General features: G+C 31.5%; 1 protein-coding gene across 1 annotated transcript; it reads left to right on the forward strand.

The window, feature by feature from the left end:
• The first annotated feature begins 687 nt into the window (after positions 1-687).
• LOC116112375 (putative inactive cadmium/zinc-transporting ATPase HMA3) lies at positions 688-16,448 on the forward strand. The gene is made up of 10 exons (XM_031398513.1): positions 688-757; positions 954-1,173; positions 2,787-3,044; positions 6,376-6,473; positions 6,897-7,152; positions 7,240-7,377; positions 8,199-8,526; positions 8,600-8,802; positions 8,967-9,169; positions 15,339-16,448. The coding sequence occupies exons 2-10, from the start codon at positions 969-971 to the stop codon at positions 16,242-16,244; spliced, it is 2,595 nt and encodes an 864-aa protein (XP_031254373.1). The 5' UTR covers positions 688-757; positions 954-968; the 3' UTR covers positions 16,245-16,448.
• The last annotated feature ends 203 nt before the right edge of the window (positions 16,449-16,651 follow it).

The following is a 16,651-nucleotide window of genomic DNA, read 5'->3' on the forward strand; positions in this document are numbered from 1 at the left end:
AAAAGTTATAAATCACCCTAAAAAATTACATAAAGCCCCCTACATAATTTTCGATTTACCCAAGGATATAAAAAATTATGAGGGCTAAATAAAATTTTTTAGGCCCATAGGATCGGTCTTGGGACCGATCCTATGGGCCCATGACCAATCCTAAGGACCAGTCCAGGCCCTGAGAAATCCATGAGCCTAGGACTGGTCCCTGATTATTTGGGCCTAGGACCGACTGGGCCTAAGCCTTTCCCACCTCTACAGTTGAGAGTGGTTTGAAAGGGAAATGGGGATTTCAGCTAGAAATGGTGGGGGGAGAGGATAGACGGCAGTTGAGAGTGGCAATGCGGTTGCGAGTAGTGGTGGAAGAGGATAAACGACGGTGGTGCTGTTAAGAATGGTGATAAAGGTTAGAATTTGTTATTTGAAAGAGAATTGGGGATTTCTGATTTAGTGGTAGTGAAAAGTATTTTATAGTCTTTTTTTTTTTTCTGAATTTGGGTTAACTAAAATATTTTAATTAATATAATTAATTAATTATTAAATATTTTACAAAAGGCTGAGTTGGTAAGTGATGATGTGGGGCTCTCTGTAAACCCTTTTGAAAGTGTAGTCTTTCTGTTTTAAAAATTTGTCCTTAACCAGGGGTTGACTTAAAAACTGTTAACTAAGAATCTTGACCTTTCCCAAACATGCCTACTTGTGATAGCGTACATCCATTTTCTTCAAGTCCGCTCAAAGACTTTCAAACCCTTGGATTTCCACAAAAGTTTAGTCTTTCTTCTCCTTCCTTTTTCTCAACTTCATGATTTTTCTTATCCTTCAAACCCTTCATATTTTTTCTTGTTAATCTAGTTTTAATTTCCTTTCTCTGTCGCAAACTTTGATCTTCATCTGTGTATATGTATATTGACCTTCAACATATTGGATTAACATTATCTTCTTCTTTTTCTTCTTGTTTGCAGATCTTCTGATAAAAAATGACTGCTCAAGAAAACGACGAGGCAGCCAAAAAGTTGCAGAAAAGCTATTTTGATGTGTTAGGTCTTTGCTGTTCAACGGAGGTTTCTCTTGTAGAGAGGATCCTCAAGTCCGTCAATGGTGTTGAAGAGTATTCGGTGATCGTCCCAACCAAAACAGTCGTTGTGGTACATGATAATCTCATCGTTTCTCAGCTTGAAATTGGTAAATTAAAGCTTAAACTTTTTTCTTTTAATCAATTAGAAAATTTATCTCTTTCAGTTAATGGTTAAACATTATCCTCTTTCTTTTTTGCTTCCATTTTGTGAACTTTACCACGAAAAAATAAGATCCTAAACTATTTCTGTTGTGATTTTATCTAATTTCATAACAAATGCATTAAAACTTGTTTTCCTAAGGCCCTAATCTTATCACCACATAAGAGTACCTTTTCGGAAGACTAAGAACAGGAGTTCATCTCTAATTATGCTTTTAACTCATAAACAATGAAACAATTATGTCTTTGTTTTATAAGTAATGCTAAGCTTACATCATTCTTTTACACAATTTTTATTACATCATGATGTGGCATATGCTACAATTATATAAATTTTTAATTATTTTAAATTTTTAATATTGTAATAGAATTTGTGTGATTATAACATATGCCACGTTATGATGTAATAAAAATAGTGTAAAAAAATGGTGTAAGTGTAACATTACTCGTTTTATATTACTTTTGTTTATTAATATTTTTATTGACATATGGCTAACATCATATGCAATTTTGATTTTTGAGATATTATTGAACTCCTAGCCCAAGAAAAAGTGTCAAAAGCCCCTTAATAGAGTATACTTAATACTTTCATAAGTGTGGACGGTTTTAGTATTTTATTTTTATTATCTCTTAAAAGGGGGGAGTTAGACTTAGTTTGAAATTGTTGTATCTTATTCCGTATTTACTTACAAATCAAGTTTAGAAAAAAATCAATTTCAAATAAAATAAATAAGGTGTTTGTTTTGCTCAATTATAAAATTATTCACCTCTTAGGAAATGAAGCATAACTAACATAAAAAGGACAAAATATATACATTTTAATTAATTTTTTTCTGTCATTAAAACATATTAAAAATATTAAATAAAATATTCTAAATAAAAACATTTCAAATTTTTTAAAGAAGAAAACTTGTCGGTATAATCTCCGATTAGTTGCAACGAGACGACAGTGCCGACACCATTAGTTGAACCTTTTGACCAAACCACCAGCATCATTGTTTTTTATTTCTAATATTTTTAAAAAATTAGAATTTAAATTTACTCTTGTTGTATTTATGTAATTGACTCTTCCAAAAGCAGATTTTAAATCCTAAGAACTGGAAAAACCTACTTTTTGAAATTCTTTTATGAAATATTAGATTATTACATAATATAATCATTTTTTTTTTAAATTTATTTCTTAAACTACGTCAACCCCAAAAGAACATCTAAAAGTCTCCTCATCTACTCATTTTTTTTTATTTGTTTGCTTGCATCACCAACTAATCAACCTTCATTCATATTCTCTTGCTAACATGTTGTATTAATTATTTAGACAGGTATAGAAAATAGTTATAATACTCCACGTAGAATGTACATCCTCAGTGGAATCGAAATTTGTAACTATATTATTATTATTGTTATAGTTGTTGTTAAGAATATTTAAATATGTCTACAAAATGTACTTTCAATTTATTTAATATTAACATTATTAATGGCTTAATACAACCATGAATGAGTGATAGAGAACTACCAACTGTTTTTGTTTCAGCTATTTCATTTGGTTTATTTATTATTACAGTTAAGGCTCTGAATCAAGCAAGATTGGAAGCAAATGTGAGAGCATATGGTGAAGAAAATTACCAGAAAAGATGGCCAAGCCCATATGCCATTGCTTGTGGAGTATTGCTTGCTCTATCATTTTTCAAGTATTTGTGGCATCCATTTCGTTGGTTGGCTCTTGGAGCTGTTGCTGCTGCCATTTGTCCCATGATTCTCAAAGGCTTTGTGGCTTTAAGGAATTGTAGACTTGATGTAAACATACTTATGCTCATAGCAGGTAAATCACTATTTTTTCCCCTTATATTCTGTTCAAGGAATAATTCCCGTCATCTTCAAAATAATCAATGACTCTTCTGTTCCTTAACAAATAACTTTCACCCATCATATTTAGAAATAATCACAAAACTCTTTTCCCCAACTCTCTGCTACATTAAATTAATTTTCCCTTAATTATCAGGATAGATGGAGACATAAAATGATAAAAGCACCCTTCTATTTATGCAGAATGGTCAAATTATCTTTTGTAAGATGTAAAACGTGACATTGAATTTGATAATGAGTCTGAAAAGATCTTAATACGCTAAAATAAGTGGTTATCGAAATGTGACCATTAAATATTTCAATGGTTACATTTTGTTGTTCTTATAAGAGGTCCAATTCTTTTGTACTTAATTTCTTAATTATCACATTGTCTAGAAAAAATGACTGTTTTTTGGGAAATTACAAATTACCTATTCTTTGGGGTGTGAATTGAAATATATCATTTTTTGTTGGAAATCCTTGTAAGAGATGGCCTTCCCGGCAACTTTCTTATTCTCTCCGCCCATCCAAAATATAATATTCATGCTTTCCAAACCAAATTTTCAACTCTTTTAATCATTTTTTTGGTTTCAGTCTTGTGGAAAAAACTAATTACTGTAGACAATGCATAATCCAGAGAAACCAAAATAGCCTCCTTACACCTAATTGTTCTTTTTTTTTTTTTTTTCCTTCTCATCGTTCTTCATTCTTCTTGTTCTGTTCTCTTTCTCATCTTTTATCATCTTTTTTGTTAACAATTAATACTTACATAACTATACATACATGCGTGAAGCATTGTCGAGTAGCAATTTACAAAGACCATTCAACTGTGTGCAATAGATAATCGACAATGCTTTGACGAATGTGTGATAATATGGGGGATTGAAGAAAATATAATAGGGTTATTTTTGCCTATCTGGAGATTATTTGGTTTACCTGGTAAATCCACAGTTAGTCGCTAACTAAACTTGAACCATTTGTGGTAAAATGCCTATTCCCTTTTCTCTTTTCTTTTCCTTTCCCTTCCTTTCTATGCTTTATGTGTATTATTGTCACTGCATGCCTTCTTTTTATTTTCCTTTTCCCTTACCAGAGATACCTTTGGAACTGAAAATTCTAACCACCATGCGACAACATGATAATTTATTGTTGAGAATCAACATGATAATGAGTTTATTTCATTTATCTCCTGTCAAATCGTTTAATATAAGATATACCTACTGTCATTAATGAAAAGTATTTAATACTCTTATCATAGAGTTTTTGATAGATTTAGAGTGCTTTTGACATTTTTACGTGGATTTTTGATATCTTCAACCGAGTTTTTTTTTTTTTTATAATTCTAGGATATATAATAATATTCAATAAGACATAAGTAAATGAAATAGACTCAAACTTTAATTGAGGCACTAAACGTGAAGATTTCTCTTTTCTAATAGTTTATTTTATTTTTATTTTTTGGCATTATTATTAATTATCCATCCGGATTCCATAGTCCTTTCCCAATGCTTTTGAAGATATTGCCTTCTAAGTGGCTTTCATCAATATGAGTACTAAAATAAGATATAGTGTTTTGTAAATCATAGAGTTTGATTGACTCAAAGCTAGTGTGCTTGTTCTAAATTTCTTAGTAAATCCAATCACCCAAATCATATTTAAGTGTTAATTGTTTTTCTACCTTTAGCAGTGTCTTTAATGTTTTCGCTAAACAATCATAAGAAAATGATTTCACATTGAACTTAATAGTACTCATCTGACAAAGCGAAAACACGAAAAAAAAAAAAAATTAAAAACTATCATGTAACTTTCTTAAGATGTCGACTACATGACAAAAGAAATCCCAAAGAAAATTAAAAAATTTATTGATAATCCATGAATAACTTGTTATAACAACCCTTGTATAATTAACTATTCCTAATACTACTAGAGTAAGGTAAATAAAATTCCTAATTGCATTAAAATCTCAAAAAAGCAACATAAAACAAATAAGAAATCAATAGGAAACCCAAATTTAACTAAATTAAGTTAGAGTTAATGACATTAATTCCCCCGAGGTTTGATCTAAAAACAAGTCCCCATGAGGTTTTCGAAATAATAAAAATCCCCCTGCAGTTAAAGAACTATTAATGAGACAATAAAATTTATTTGATATTTGTCGAAATGAGGGTTGCTATCCCAATCGTTTTGAGATATCGACAATTGGCAAATTGTACCTCCATCACTATGGCCCTCATCCTTAGATATTTGTCGAAATGAGGGTTGCTATCCCAATCGTTTTAAGACATCAGCAAATGACAGGATTGTACATTGCTTTGATACCACTTGGTGAAGCAAAAATGCAAAATAAATAAATAAATAAAGATAAAAGAAAAGCTAGTACGTAACTTTATGAGGGATGTCGAATATATGACAATAAAAACCCAAAAGGGACTCATAAATTTATCGATAAATCATGAATAATTTGTTACATAACAACCCTTTTTAGAGCTAATTGTTCCTATATACTACTATTAGAGTAAGGTAAATAAAATTCGTAATTGAACTAAAATCCCTAACTAGAAATGTAAGACAAATAAGAAATCAATAGGAAAACCAAATTTTACTAAATTAAGTTTTCCCAACTTACGAAATCTAATAAAAATAGGAAAATAATTATGACTCAAAACAAGAACACTAACATAACTAAAACTTGTCCTACATCAACATCTCATATGAAGGTTTTTATTTGATTTCTTCTTTTAAAATAGCTTACTTGCTTTGCCATAAAAGCAACAAAAACTTACCACGTAAATGTGAAGAGTAATGTTACAACCATAATCTCTTCTTACAAATTTTCTCTTACAACTCCGGTGTGACGGTTTGCAATTGGTCAACCGCAATTTATCAAGTGTGACCTATTACAAGCTAACTAATTGCGAGCTGTCACGTCACGGTTGTGATAGAAAGTTTGTAAAAAAAGTGTTATATATGTAACATTTTCCTAAATGTGAAATATGTTAAAGCTTGAGTTCAACTTTACAACTCAAAAAGTTGCAAAAAGCTTTTGTTTCAAAATGTTTTATCTATGTTATTAAAAAAACCAGAGAGTACTTCCGACTAAAATAAGCTAAATTATTTATTTATTATGAGGTGACTCGTCAAAAAATTACAAGGTTCATTCAATTTATTATTTTTTATTTTATTTTATCTATGTCATAAAGAAAACTAGAGATTCAAAATGATCCCAGTTATGAGTTATATATATGACATGCTTCTAAAATATAATCATTTTCAATTGGCTGACACTTCAAGTACTATTTTTTCAACAGTGACAGGTTCGATTGCTTTGAAAGATTATACAGAAGCTGGTGCAATTGTCTTCCTTTATACCATTGCAGAATGGCTTGAGGAAAGGGCAAGCCACAAGGTTTGCGCCTATCAGCTGCCCAACCTCTTTTCTTTTTGGCTCATCATTGTGTTTTAGAAATTTGAGTTCGTTACCCAAAACTAAATTTTAAATATTAAGTTACAACACAAAATTTAGTTTTTCGTTGGATTTTAGTATTTCAAATACATTCAATATTATATCTATAGATTATTGGACTAATACAATATTGAGTTCTTCCTGATTAGCTAACCCTTTGTTAAGTAAAAACTTAACATAGTATCAGAATCAGATGTCTAAAGTTCCAATCTCCACATTTAACTGGATAAAAAAAAAACTAAAAAAGATTCAAGAGCCTATTAGACTAATATAATGTTGAGCCCTTGTAGGCCTTGGAAAACAGTAATTAATTTTTCTGATTGTTCCATTTCTTAAGCACATATTAAATGAAAAACAATGTCTCAGGCAACTGCTGTAATGTCAACACTGATGAGCGTAGTCCCTCAAAAGGCAGTAATAGCTGAAACTGGAGAAGAAGTTGATGCTGGGAAGGTGGAATTGAACACTGTTCTTGCAGTTAAAGTAGGCGAAATTATACCCATTGATGGAATTGTCGTAGATGGCAGCTGTGAAGTCGATGAGAAAACATTAACTGGGGAGTCATATCCTGTGGTCAAACAAAAGGATTCCTCTGTTTTGGCTGGCACCATCAATCTAAATGGTACGTATACGGATACCACACATCTTACTTAAAAAATATTTGTTTCTTTATTAGTATGTTAATGGGTCCTTAATTTTTCCTTTACAGGTTACATTAGTGTAAAAACTACTGCTTTAGCTGAAGATAGTGTGGTGGCTAAAATGGCAAAATTTGTTGAAGAAGCTCAAAATGGTAAAACAAAACCCCAAAGAGTCATTGACAGATGTGCCCAGTATTATACTCCAGGTTTGTCAAATTTTTATGTCTAGATCATTTACATGTTGCCATTGGAGATGCTTGAGACTGAAAGATAACAATATGCAATAAATAACAACATTCTTATCTTATACGAGTATGTTTGGTGCGCGACAGTGTATAGTAAAGTATTGTATAGTATAATATTGTATTGTATTGCAAAGTATTGAATAATATTTATATGAAATATAATAGAATATTTGGTGCATCATTGTATCGTATTAATTTATGTTTAGCTTTTCAATTAAATTTTAACAAATATTCTTCGAAATTTAATAATTCATTTAAAAAATTTTAACATGTTAACTGAATGTTATATCAGTCATTAAAAAAATTTTAAAAAAAAATAATGAAAAAGAATCATTTACTAAAACTATGAATATTACAAAAATTAAAATTAAAATTATTTTTTATTATGTTATTTTAAATCGATAATTATCTATATATTTTAAAGTAATTAATTAATATTAAAATTGTCTAAACAAATAAAATAATATAATACATTCCTTAACTCATCCTTTTACTTGGTATTGATTAATATAACTCTATTACTTGGTGTTAATTAGTATAATGAAGATGCATTTAGGACTTGTACAGTGCATTAACTAATATAGGGCAAAGTTTACACCAAATATAATATAGTATTATTTAGTATTATAAAGTGTTCTTTATACCATACAATGTCGCGTACCAAACATACCTTAGCTACAATTTAGTTTACTTATTCTGCATACTTGTTTTCCCATCTTTAATTCTTGAGTATTTATATTGCACAACTTACATATTAGCTTTCTTGGTTACTTATTTTGCAGTTGTTGTAGTTTTATCAGCTTGTGTTGCAGTGATTCCAGCGGCATTAAGAGTTAATAACGTCAGCCACTGGCTTCATTTAGCATTGGTTGTTATAGTTACTGCATGCCCTTGTGCTCTAATCCTCTCAACACCTGTTGCCACTTTCTGTGCACTCACCAAAGCTGCAACTTCTGGTCTTCTCATCAAAGGAGGAGACTATCTTGAAGTTCTTGCCAAAGTTAAGGTTATGGCCTTTGACAAAACTGGAACCATTACAAGGGGTGAATTTGTTGTATCCGAATTTCAATCTCTTTGTGAAGATATTAACTTAAAAACTCTGATTCACTGGTAAGGACTTTCACTAGCATCAATGAATTCATATCAAGTTATTGATACTAAATGCTAAAAATAAAAATTATAGGGTATCAAGTATTGAGAGTAAGTCAAGCCATCCAATGGCAGCTGCATTGGTTGATTATGGACGGTCTCTTTCCATTGAGCCAAAGCCTGAAAGTGTTGAAGACTATCAGAATTTTCCTGGAGAAGGCATTTATGGGAAAATTGATGAGCAAGGAATTTATATAGGAAACTCAAGAATTGCTGTGAGAGCTGGATGTGAAACAGGTTAAATTTCTTTCCAGTATATGCTTGTAAATAGGTCTTTTACGACGGTAATTTCTGTTGTAAATGGTTTTTACGACAGTAATACAACAGAAATCACCCGTTACATATACAACAGTTGTTTAAGATATATGGTTAATGCAGTGTTGTAATTTTTGGATATTTAGTGTCATCCACGCAAGGAGTTAAAAAGGAAGGAAGCACGATTGGATACATATACTTTGGAGCATCCCTTGTTGGAGTTTTTAGTCTCTCTGATGCGTGCCGGACTGGGGCTGCTGAGGCAGTCATGGAACTGAACTCTATGGGAATTAAAACTGCTATGCTTACAGGAGATAATCAAGCCTCAGCTATGCATGCACAACAACAGGTAAATTAAGGTTTAAATGTGAAGAGTAATGTTACAACCACATATCTTCTTAAACTTTCTCTTACAACTCCGGTGTGACGTTTGCAATTGGTCAACCGCAATTTATCAGTGTGACCTATTACAGATAACTAATGGAGATGTCACGTCACGGTTGTGATAGAAAGTTTGTAAAAAAGTTTATATATGTACATTTTCCTAAATGTGAAATATGTTAAAGCTGAGTTCAACTTACAACTCCAAAGTTGCAAAAACTTTGTTTCAAAATGTTTTATCTATGTTTAAAAAAAACAGAGAGTACTTCGACTAAAATAAGCTAAATTATTTTTATTATAGTGGTGATTCAAAAAATTACAAGTTCATTCAATTTTTTTTTTTTTTTTATTTCATAAAGAAAACTAGAGATTAAAATGATCCAGTTATGAGTTATATATGACATGCTTCTAAAATATAATCATTTTCAATTGGCTGACACTTCAAGTACTATTTTTTCAACGTGACAGGTTCATTGCTTTGAAAGATAACAGAAGCTGGTGCATGTCTTCCTTATACCATTGCAGAATGGCTTGAGGAAAGGGCAAGCCACAAGGTTGCGCCTATCAGCTGCCCAACCTCTTTCTTTTTGGCTCATCATTTGTTTTAGAAATTTGAGTCGTTACCCAAAACAAATTTAAAATTAAGTTACAACACAAATTTAGTTTTTCGTTGGATTTTAGTATTTAAATACATTCATATTATATCTATAGATTATGGACTAATATAAGTTAGAGTTCTTTACCGATAGCTCTTCTCTCACAGTTAGTCGCTAACTAAACTTGAACCATTTGTGCTAAAATGCCTTTTCCCTTTTCTCTTTTCTTTTCTTTTCTTTTCTTTTCTTTTCTTTTCTCTTCTATGCTTTATGTGTATTATTGTCACTGCATGCCTTCTTTTTATTTTCCTTTTCCCTTACCAGAAATACCTTTGGAACTGAAAATTCTAACCACCATGCGACAACATGATAATTTATTGTTGAGAATCAACATGATAATGAGTTTATTTCATTTATCTCCTGTCAAATCGTTTAATATAAGATATACCTACTGTCATTAATGAAAAGTATTTAACACTCTTATCATAGAGTTTTTGATAGATTTCGAGTGCTTTTGACATTTTTACGTGGATTTTTGTTATCTTCAACCGAGTTTTTTTTTTTTATAATTCTAGGATATATAATAATATTCAATAAGACGTAAGTAAATGAAATAGACTCAAACTTTAATTGAGGCACTAAACGTGAAGATCTTTCTTTTCTAATAGTTTATTTTATTTTTATTTTTTGGCATTATTATTAATTATTCATCCGGATTCCATAGTCCTTTTCCCATGCTTTTGAAATCATTGCCTTCTAAGTGGCTTTCATCAGTATGAGTACTAAAATAAGTTATAGTGTTTTGTAAATCATAGAGTTTGATTGACTCAAAGCTAGTGTGCTTGTTCTAAATTTCTTAGTAAATCCAATCACCCAAATCATATTTAAGTATTAATTGTTTTTCTACCTTTAGTAGTGTCTTTACTGTTTTCGCTAAATAATCATAAGAAAATGATTTCACATTGAACTTAATAGTACTCATCTGACGAAGCGGAAACACGTCAAAAAAATAAATTAAAAACTATTATGTAACTTTCTTAGGATGTCGACTACATGACAAAAGAAATCCCAAAGAAAATTCAAAAATTTATTGATAATCCATGAATAACGTGGTATAACAACCCTTGTATAATTAACTATTAAAGTAAGGTAAATAAAATTCCTAATTGCATTAAAATCTCAAAAAAGCAACATAAAACAAATAAGAAATCAATAGGAAAACCAAATTTAACTAAATTAAGTTAGAGTTAACGACATTAATCCCCCTAAGGTTTGATCTAACAACAAATCCCCATGAGGTTTTCGAAATAATAGAAATCCCCCTATAGTTAAAGAACTGTTAATGAGACATTAAAATTTATTTGATATTTGTCAAAATGAGGGTTGCTATCCCAATCGTTTTGAGATATCGACAATTGGCAAATTGTACCTCCATCACTATGACCCTCATCCTTAGATATTTGTCGAAATGAGGGTTGCTATCCCAATCATTTTAAGACATCGGCAAATGACAGGATTGTACCTTGCTTTGATACCATTTGGTGAAGCAAAAATGCAAAATAAATAAATAAAGATAAAAGAAAAGCTATTACATAACTTTATGAGGGATGTCGAATACACGACAATAAAAACCCAAAAGGAACTCATAAATTTATCGATAAATCATGAATAATTTGTTACATAACAACCCTTTTTAGAGTTAATTGTTCCTATATAATACTACTAGAGTAAGGTAAATAAAATTCGTAATTGAACTAAAATCCCTAACTAGAAATGTAAGACAAATAAGAAATAAATAGGAAAACCAAATTTTACTAAATTAAGTTTTCCCAACTTATGAAATCTAATAAAAATAGGAAAATAATTATGACTCAAAACAAGAGCACTAACATAACTAAAACTTGTCCTACATCAACATCTCATATGAAGGTTTTTATTTGATTTCTTCTTTTAAAATAGCTTACTTGCTTTGCCATAAAAGCAACAAAAAAATTACCACATAAATGTGAAGAGTAATGCTACAACCACAATCCTTCTCACAAACTTTCTCTCACAACCCCGGTGTGACAGTTTGCATTGGTCAGCTGCAATTTATTAGGTGAGACTCATTAAGAGCTAACTAATTGCGAACTAATACGTCGGGGTTGTGAGAGAAAGTTTGTGACAAATGTTGTAAATGTAGTATTTCCTAAATGGAAAATCTGTTAAAGCCTGAGTTCAACTTTACAACCAAAAAGTTGCAAAAAACTTTTGTTTCAAAATGTTTTATCTATGTTGTTAAAAAAAACGAGAGGACTACCGACTAAAATAAGCTAATTTTTTTTATTATGTGGTGACTCATCAAAAATTACAAGCTTCATTCAATTTTTTTTTTTTTTTTTTTTTTTATATCATAAAGAAAACTAGAGATTGAAAATGATCCCGTTATGAGTTATAATATGACCTGCTTCTAAATATAATCATTTTCAATTGGCTGACACTTCAAGTACTATTTTTTCAACAGTGACAGGTTCAATGCTTTGAAAGATTATACAGAAGCTGGTGCAATTGTTTCCTTTATACCATTGCAGAAGGCGGGAGGAAAGGGCAAGCCACAAGGTTTGCGCCTATCAGCTGCCCAACCTCTTTCTTTTGGCTCATCATTGTGTTTTAGAAATTTGAGTTCGTTACCAAAACCAAATTTTAAATATTAAGTTACAACACAAAATTTAGTTTTTCGTTGGATTTTAGTATTCAAATACATCCTATATATCTAGATTAGGACTAATACAATATTGAGTTTTCCTGATTAGCTAACCCTTTGTTAAGTAAAAACTTAACATAGTATCAGAGTTAGAGGTCTAAAGTTGGAATCTCCACATTTAACTGGATAAAAAAAAAACTAAAAAGATTCAAGAGCCTATTAGACTAATATAATGTTGAGCCCTGGTAGGCCTTGGAAAACAGTAATAATTTTTCTGATTTTTCCATTTCTTAAGCACATATTAAATGAAAAACAATGTCTCAGGCAACTGTGAATGTCAACACTGATGAGCGTAGTCCCTCAAAAGGCAGTAATAGCTGAAACTGGAGAAGAAGTTGATGCTGGGAAGGTGGAATTGAACACTGTTCTTGCAGTTTAAGTAGGTGAAACTATACCCATATGATGAATTGTCGTAGATGGCAGCTGTGAAGTCGATGAGAAAACATTAACTGGGGAGTCATATCCTGTGGTCAAACAAAAGGATTCCTCTGTTTTGGCTGGCACCATCAATCTAATGGTACGTATACGGATACCACACATCTTACTTAAAAATATTTGTTTTTATGTATGTTAATGGGTCCTTAATTTTTCCTTTACAGGTTACATTAGTGTAAAAACTACTGCTTTAGCTGAAGATAGTGTGGTGGCTAAAATGGCAAAATTTGTTGAAGAAGCTCAAAATGGTAAAACAAAAACCCAAAGAGTCATTGACAGATGTGCCCAGTATTATACTCCAGGTTTGTCAAATTTTTATGTCTAGATCATTTACATGTTGCCATTGGAGATGCTTGAGACTGAAAGATAACAATATGCAATAAATAACAACATTCTTATCTTATACGAGTATGTTTGGTGCCCGACAGTGTATCGTAAAGTATGTATAGTATAATTGTGTATTGTATTGCAAAGTATTGATAAATATATGAAAATAATAGATTTGGTGCATCTTGTATCGTATTAATCTATAGTTTAGCTTTTCAATTAAATTTTAACAAATATCTCGTAAATTAATATTCATTTAAAAAATTTTAACATGTTAACTGAATGTTATATCAGTCATTAAAAAAATTTTAAAAAAAAATAATGAAAAAGAATCATTTCTAAAACTATGAATAACAAAAATTAAAATTAAAAATTTTTATTATGTTATTTTAAATCGATAATTATCTATATAAAGTAATTAATTAATATTAAAATTGTCAAAACAAATAAAATAATATAATACATTCCTTTACTCATCCTTTTACTTGGTATTGATATATATAACCTATTACTTGGTGTTAATTAGTATAATGAAGATGCATTTAGGACTTGTACAGTGCATTAACTAATATAGGGCAAAGTTTACACCAAATAATATAGTATTATTTAGTATTATAAAGTGTTCTTTATACCATACAATGTCGCGTACCAAACATACCTTAGCTACAATTTAGTTTACTATTCTGCATACTTGTTTTCCCATCTTTAATTCTGGATTATATTGCACAATTACATATTAGCTTTTTGGTTACTTATTTTGCAGCTGTTGTAGTTTTATCACTTGTGTTGCAGTGATTCCAGCGGCATTAAGAGTTAATAACGTCAGCCATGCTTCATTAGCATTGGTTGTTATAGTTACTGCATGCCTTGTGCTCTAATCCTCTCAACACCTGTTGCCACTTTCTGTGGACTCACCAAAGCTGCAACCTCTGGTCTTCTCATCAAAGGAGGAGACTATCTTGAAGTTCTTGCCAAAGTTAAGGTTATGGCCTTTGACAAAAATGGAACCATTACAAGGGGGGAATTTGTTGTATCCGAATTTCAATCTCTTTGTGAAGATTTAACTAAAAACTCTGATTCACTGGTAAGGACTTTCACTAGCATCAATGAAATCATATCAAGTTATTGATATAAATGCTATAAAATAAAAATTACAGGGTATCAAGTATTGAGAGTAAGTCAAGCCATCCAATGGCAGCTGCATTGGTTGATTATGGACGGTCTCTTTCCATTGAGCCAAAGCTGAAAGTGGTTGAAGACTATCAGAATTTTCCTGGAGAAGGCATTTATGGGAAAATTGATGAGCAAGGAATTTTTATTGAAACTCAAGAATTGCTGTGAGAGCTGGATGTGAAACAGGTGTAAAGTTCTTTCCAGTATATGTGTAAATAGGTCTTTTACGACGGTAATTTCTGTTGTAAATGGTTTTTACGACAGTAATACAACAGAAATCACCGTTACATATACAACAGTTGTTTAGATATATGGTTAATGCAGTGTTGTAATTTTTGGATATTTAGTGGCATCCAGCAAGGAGTTAAAAAGGAAGGAAGCACGATTGGAACATATACTTTGGAGCTCCCTTGTTGGAGTTTTTAGTCTCTCTGATGCGTGCCGGACTGGGGCTGCTGAGGCAGTCATGGAACTGAACTCTATGGGAATTAAAACTGCTATGCTTACAGGAGATAATCAAGCTCAGCTATGCATGCACAACAACAGGTAAATTAACAAGCACCTGGAGATTCTTCGTACTAAATTGCATACATTTGCTTCCTAGTTTTTCCTTTTTTTTTTTTTTTTTTTTTTTCTTTTTCCTTTTCCTGAGAATTAAAAAACCCAAACTTGCTGCACAAGCCGGCTTCTAAAATGAAGCACCGTTGAACACTGCAATTTTGGGAAGTCGGAAACAATGGCTTGGCCATGCAGGTGCCAATGAGGGACTCGAACCTCATCGAAACATTTGCTTCCTAGTTAAATATTAAGTATAGCAACTTCATCAAAGATAGGTAACAAGAACAACAAAATTTTATGTGCAGCTTGGAAATTCTCTGGAAGTAGTCCATTATGAACTTCTACCAGAAGACAAGGGGAAAATCATCAATGAATTGAAGAAAGAAGGAGCAGCTGCCATGATTGGTGATGGTGTAAATGATGCCCTGGCATTAGCCACAGCTGATATTGGTATATCTATGGGAATCTCAGGTTCAGCTCTTGCAACTGAGACGGGAGATGTTATTCTTATGTCAAATGACATTAGAAAAATACCTGAAGCCATCAAACTCGCGAGGAAAGCTCATTGGAAAGTAATACAGAATATCATTTTGTCATTTGTTACTAAGGCTGCTATCCTTGTCTTGGCCATTGCTGGTCACCCACTGGTTTGGGCAGCTGTTCTTGCTGATGTTGGGACATCTTTATTGGTGATCCTTAATAGTATGCTGATCTTGAAGGGAACACAAAATCAGGGAGATAAAGGCTACAAAAATTCAGCTCAATCAGTTAGTCACAAATATGGAGGGAAATGTTGTAAATCTTCAGCTACACCGCATTGTTGTGAGCCTAAGCAGAGCTTATCCCATGGATGTATTTCTAAATGTGACACTGGCACTTGCCGCTTCAATAACTCATGTGGGAATTGCAGCAAGGATGGTCATGATCTTGAGGCGCAAAACACTCATGGTTGTTCGTCGGTGGAAACCCAATATAAGTGTGTAGAAGATCAGTGTCATCATGGACACTGTCAAAATGAACCTCATAAAGAGAAGCATAGTCTTTTGGATCATTATAGTTGCAGAGAAGAAGACCATTTGTGTAATGAGGATCATGTCACAAAGCACACTAAAAATGAAGTGGGAAAAGTGATCGAAAACATATTTATTCATGGTAGCGCAGAAGGGCTTCACGAGAGCTTACTTAAGATTGGAGAAGAGAGAGATTGGTGATTTTTGCAAAAGCCTGCTACATGAAGCTCAACAGAAATAATTGGTGACTTTATGGAGGAGGCTTGACAGAAATTGTCAAAGAATAAAATTATCTACCTAACTTCTGATTAGGTTATGTTCTTTTACATGATTTTCTTTTTAAAGAAAGATTTTGTAGTTTTCTATCAAATTATTGGAAATGACTTGTCAAAAGGAAAAAAAATTATCGGAATCATTGTATTAGAACTTAAATTCTATAAACTAGAGTTAATGACATTAATCCCCTTTATGTATGATAAAATAACAAAAATTCTTATAAGGTTTCTAAGGTAACAGAAATCTCTCTGTCATTAAGTTTTAAATATTAAAATAAACGGTAGGGGAGTAATTTAGTAATATTTACTAATTCGTAACATTGTAAATTTTTA

This window comes from Pistacia vera, unplaced genomic scaffold (genome assembly GCF_008641045.1).
Source record: "Pistacia vera cultivar Batoury unplaced genomic scaffold, PisVer_v2 Contig660, whole genome shotgun sequence".
Taxonomy (NCBI): Eukaryota; Viridiplantae; Streptophyta; class Magnoliopsida; order Sapindales; family Anacardiaceae; genus Pistacia; species Pistacia vera.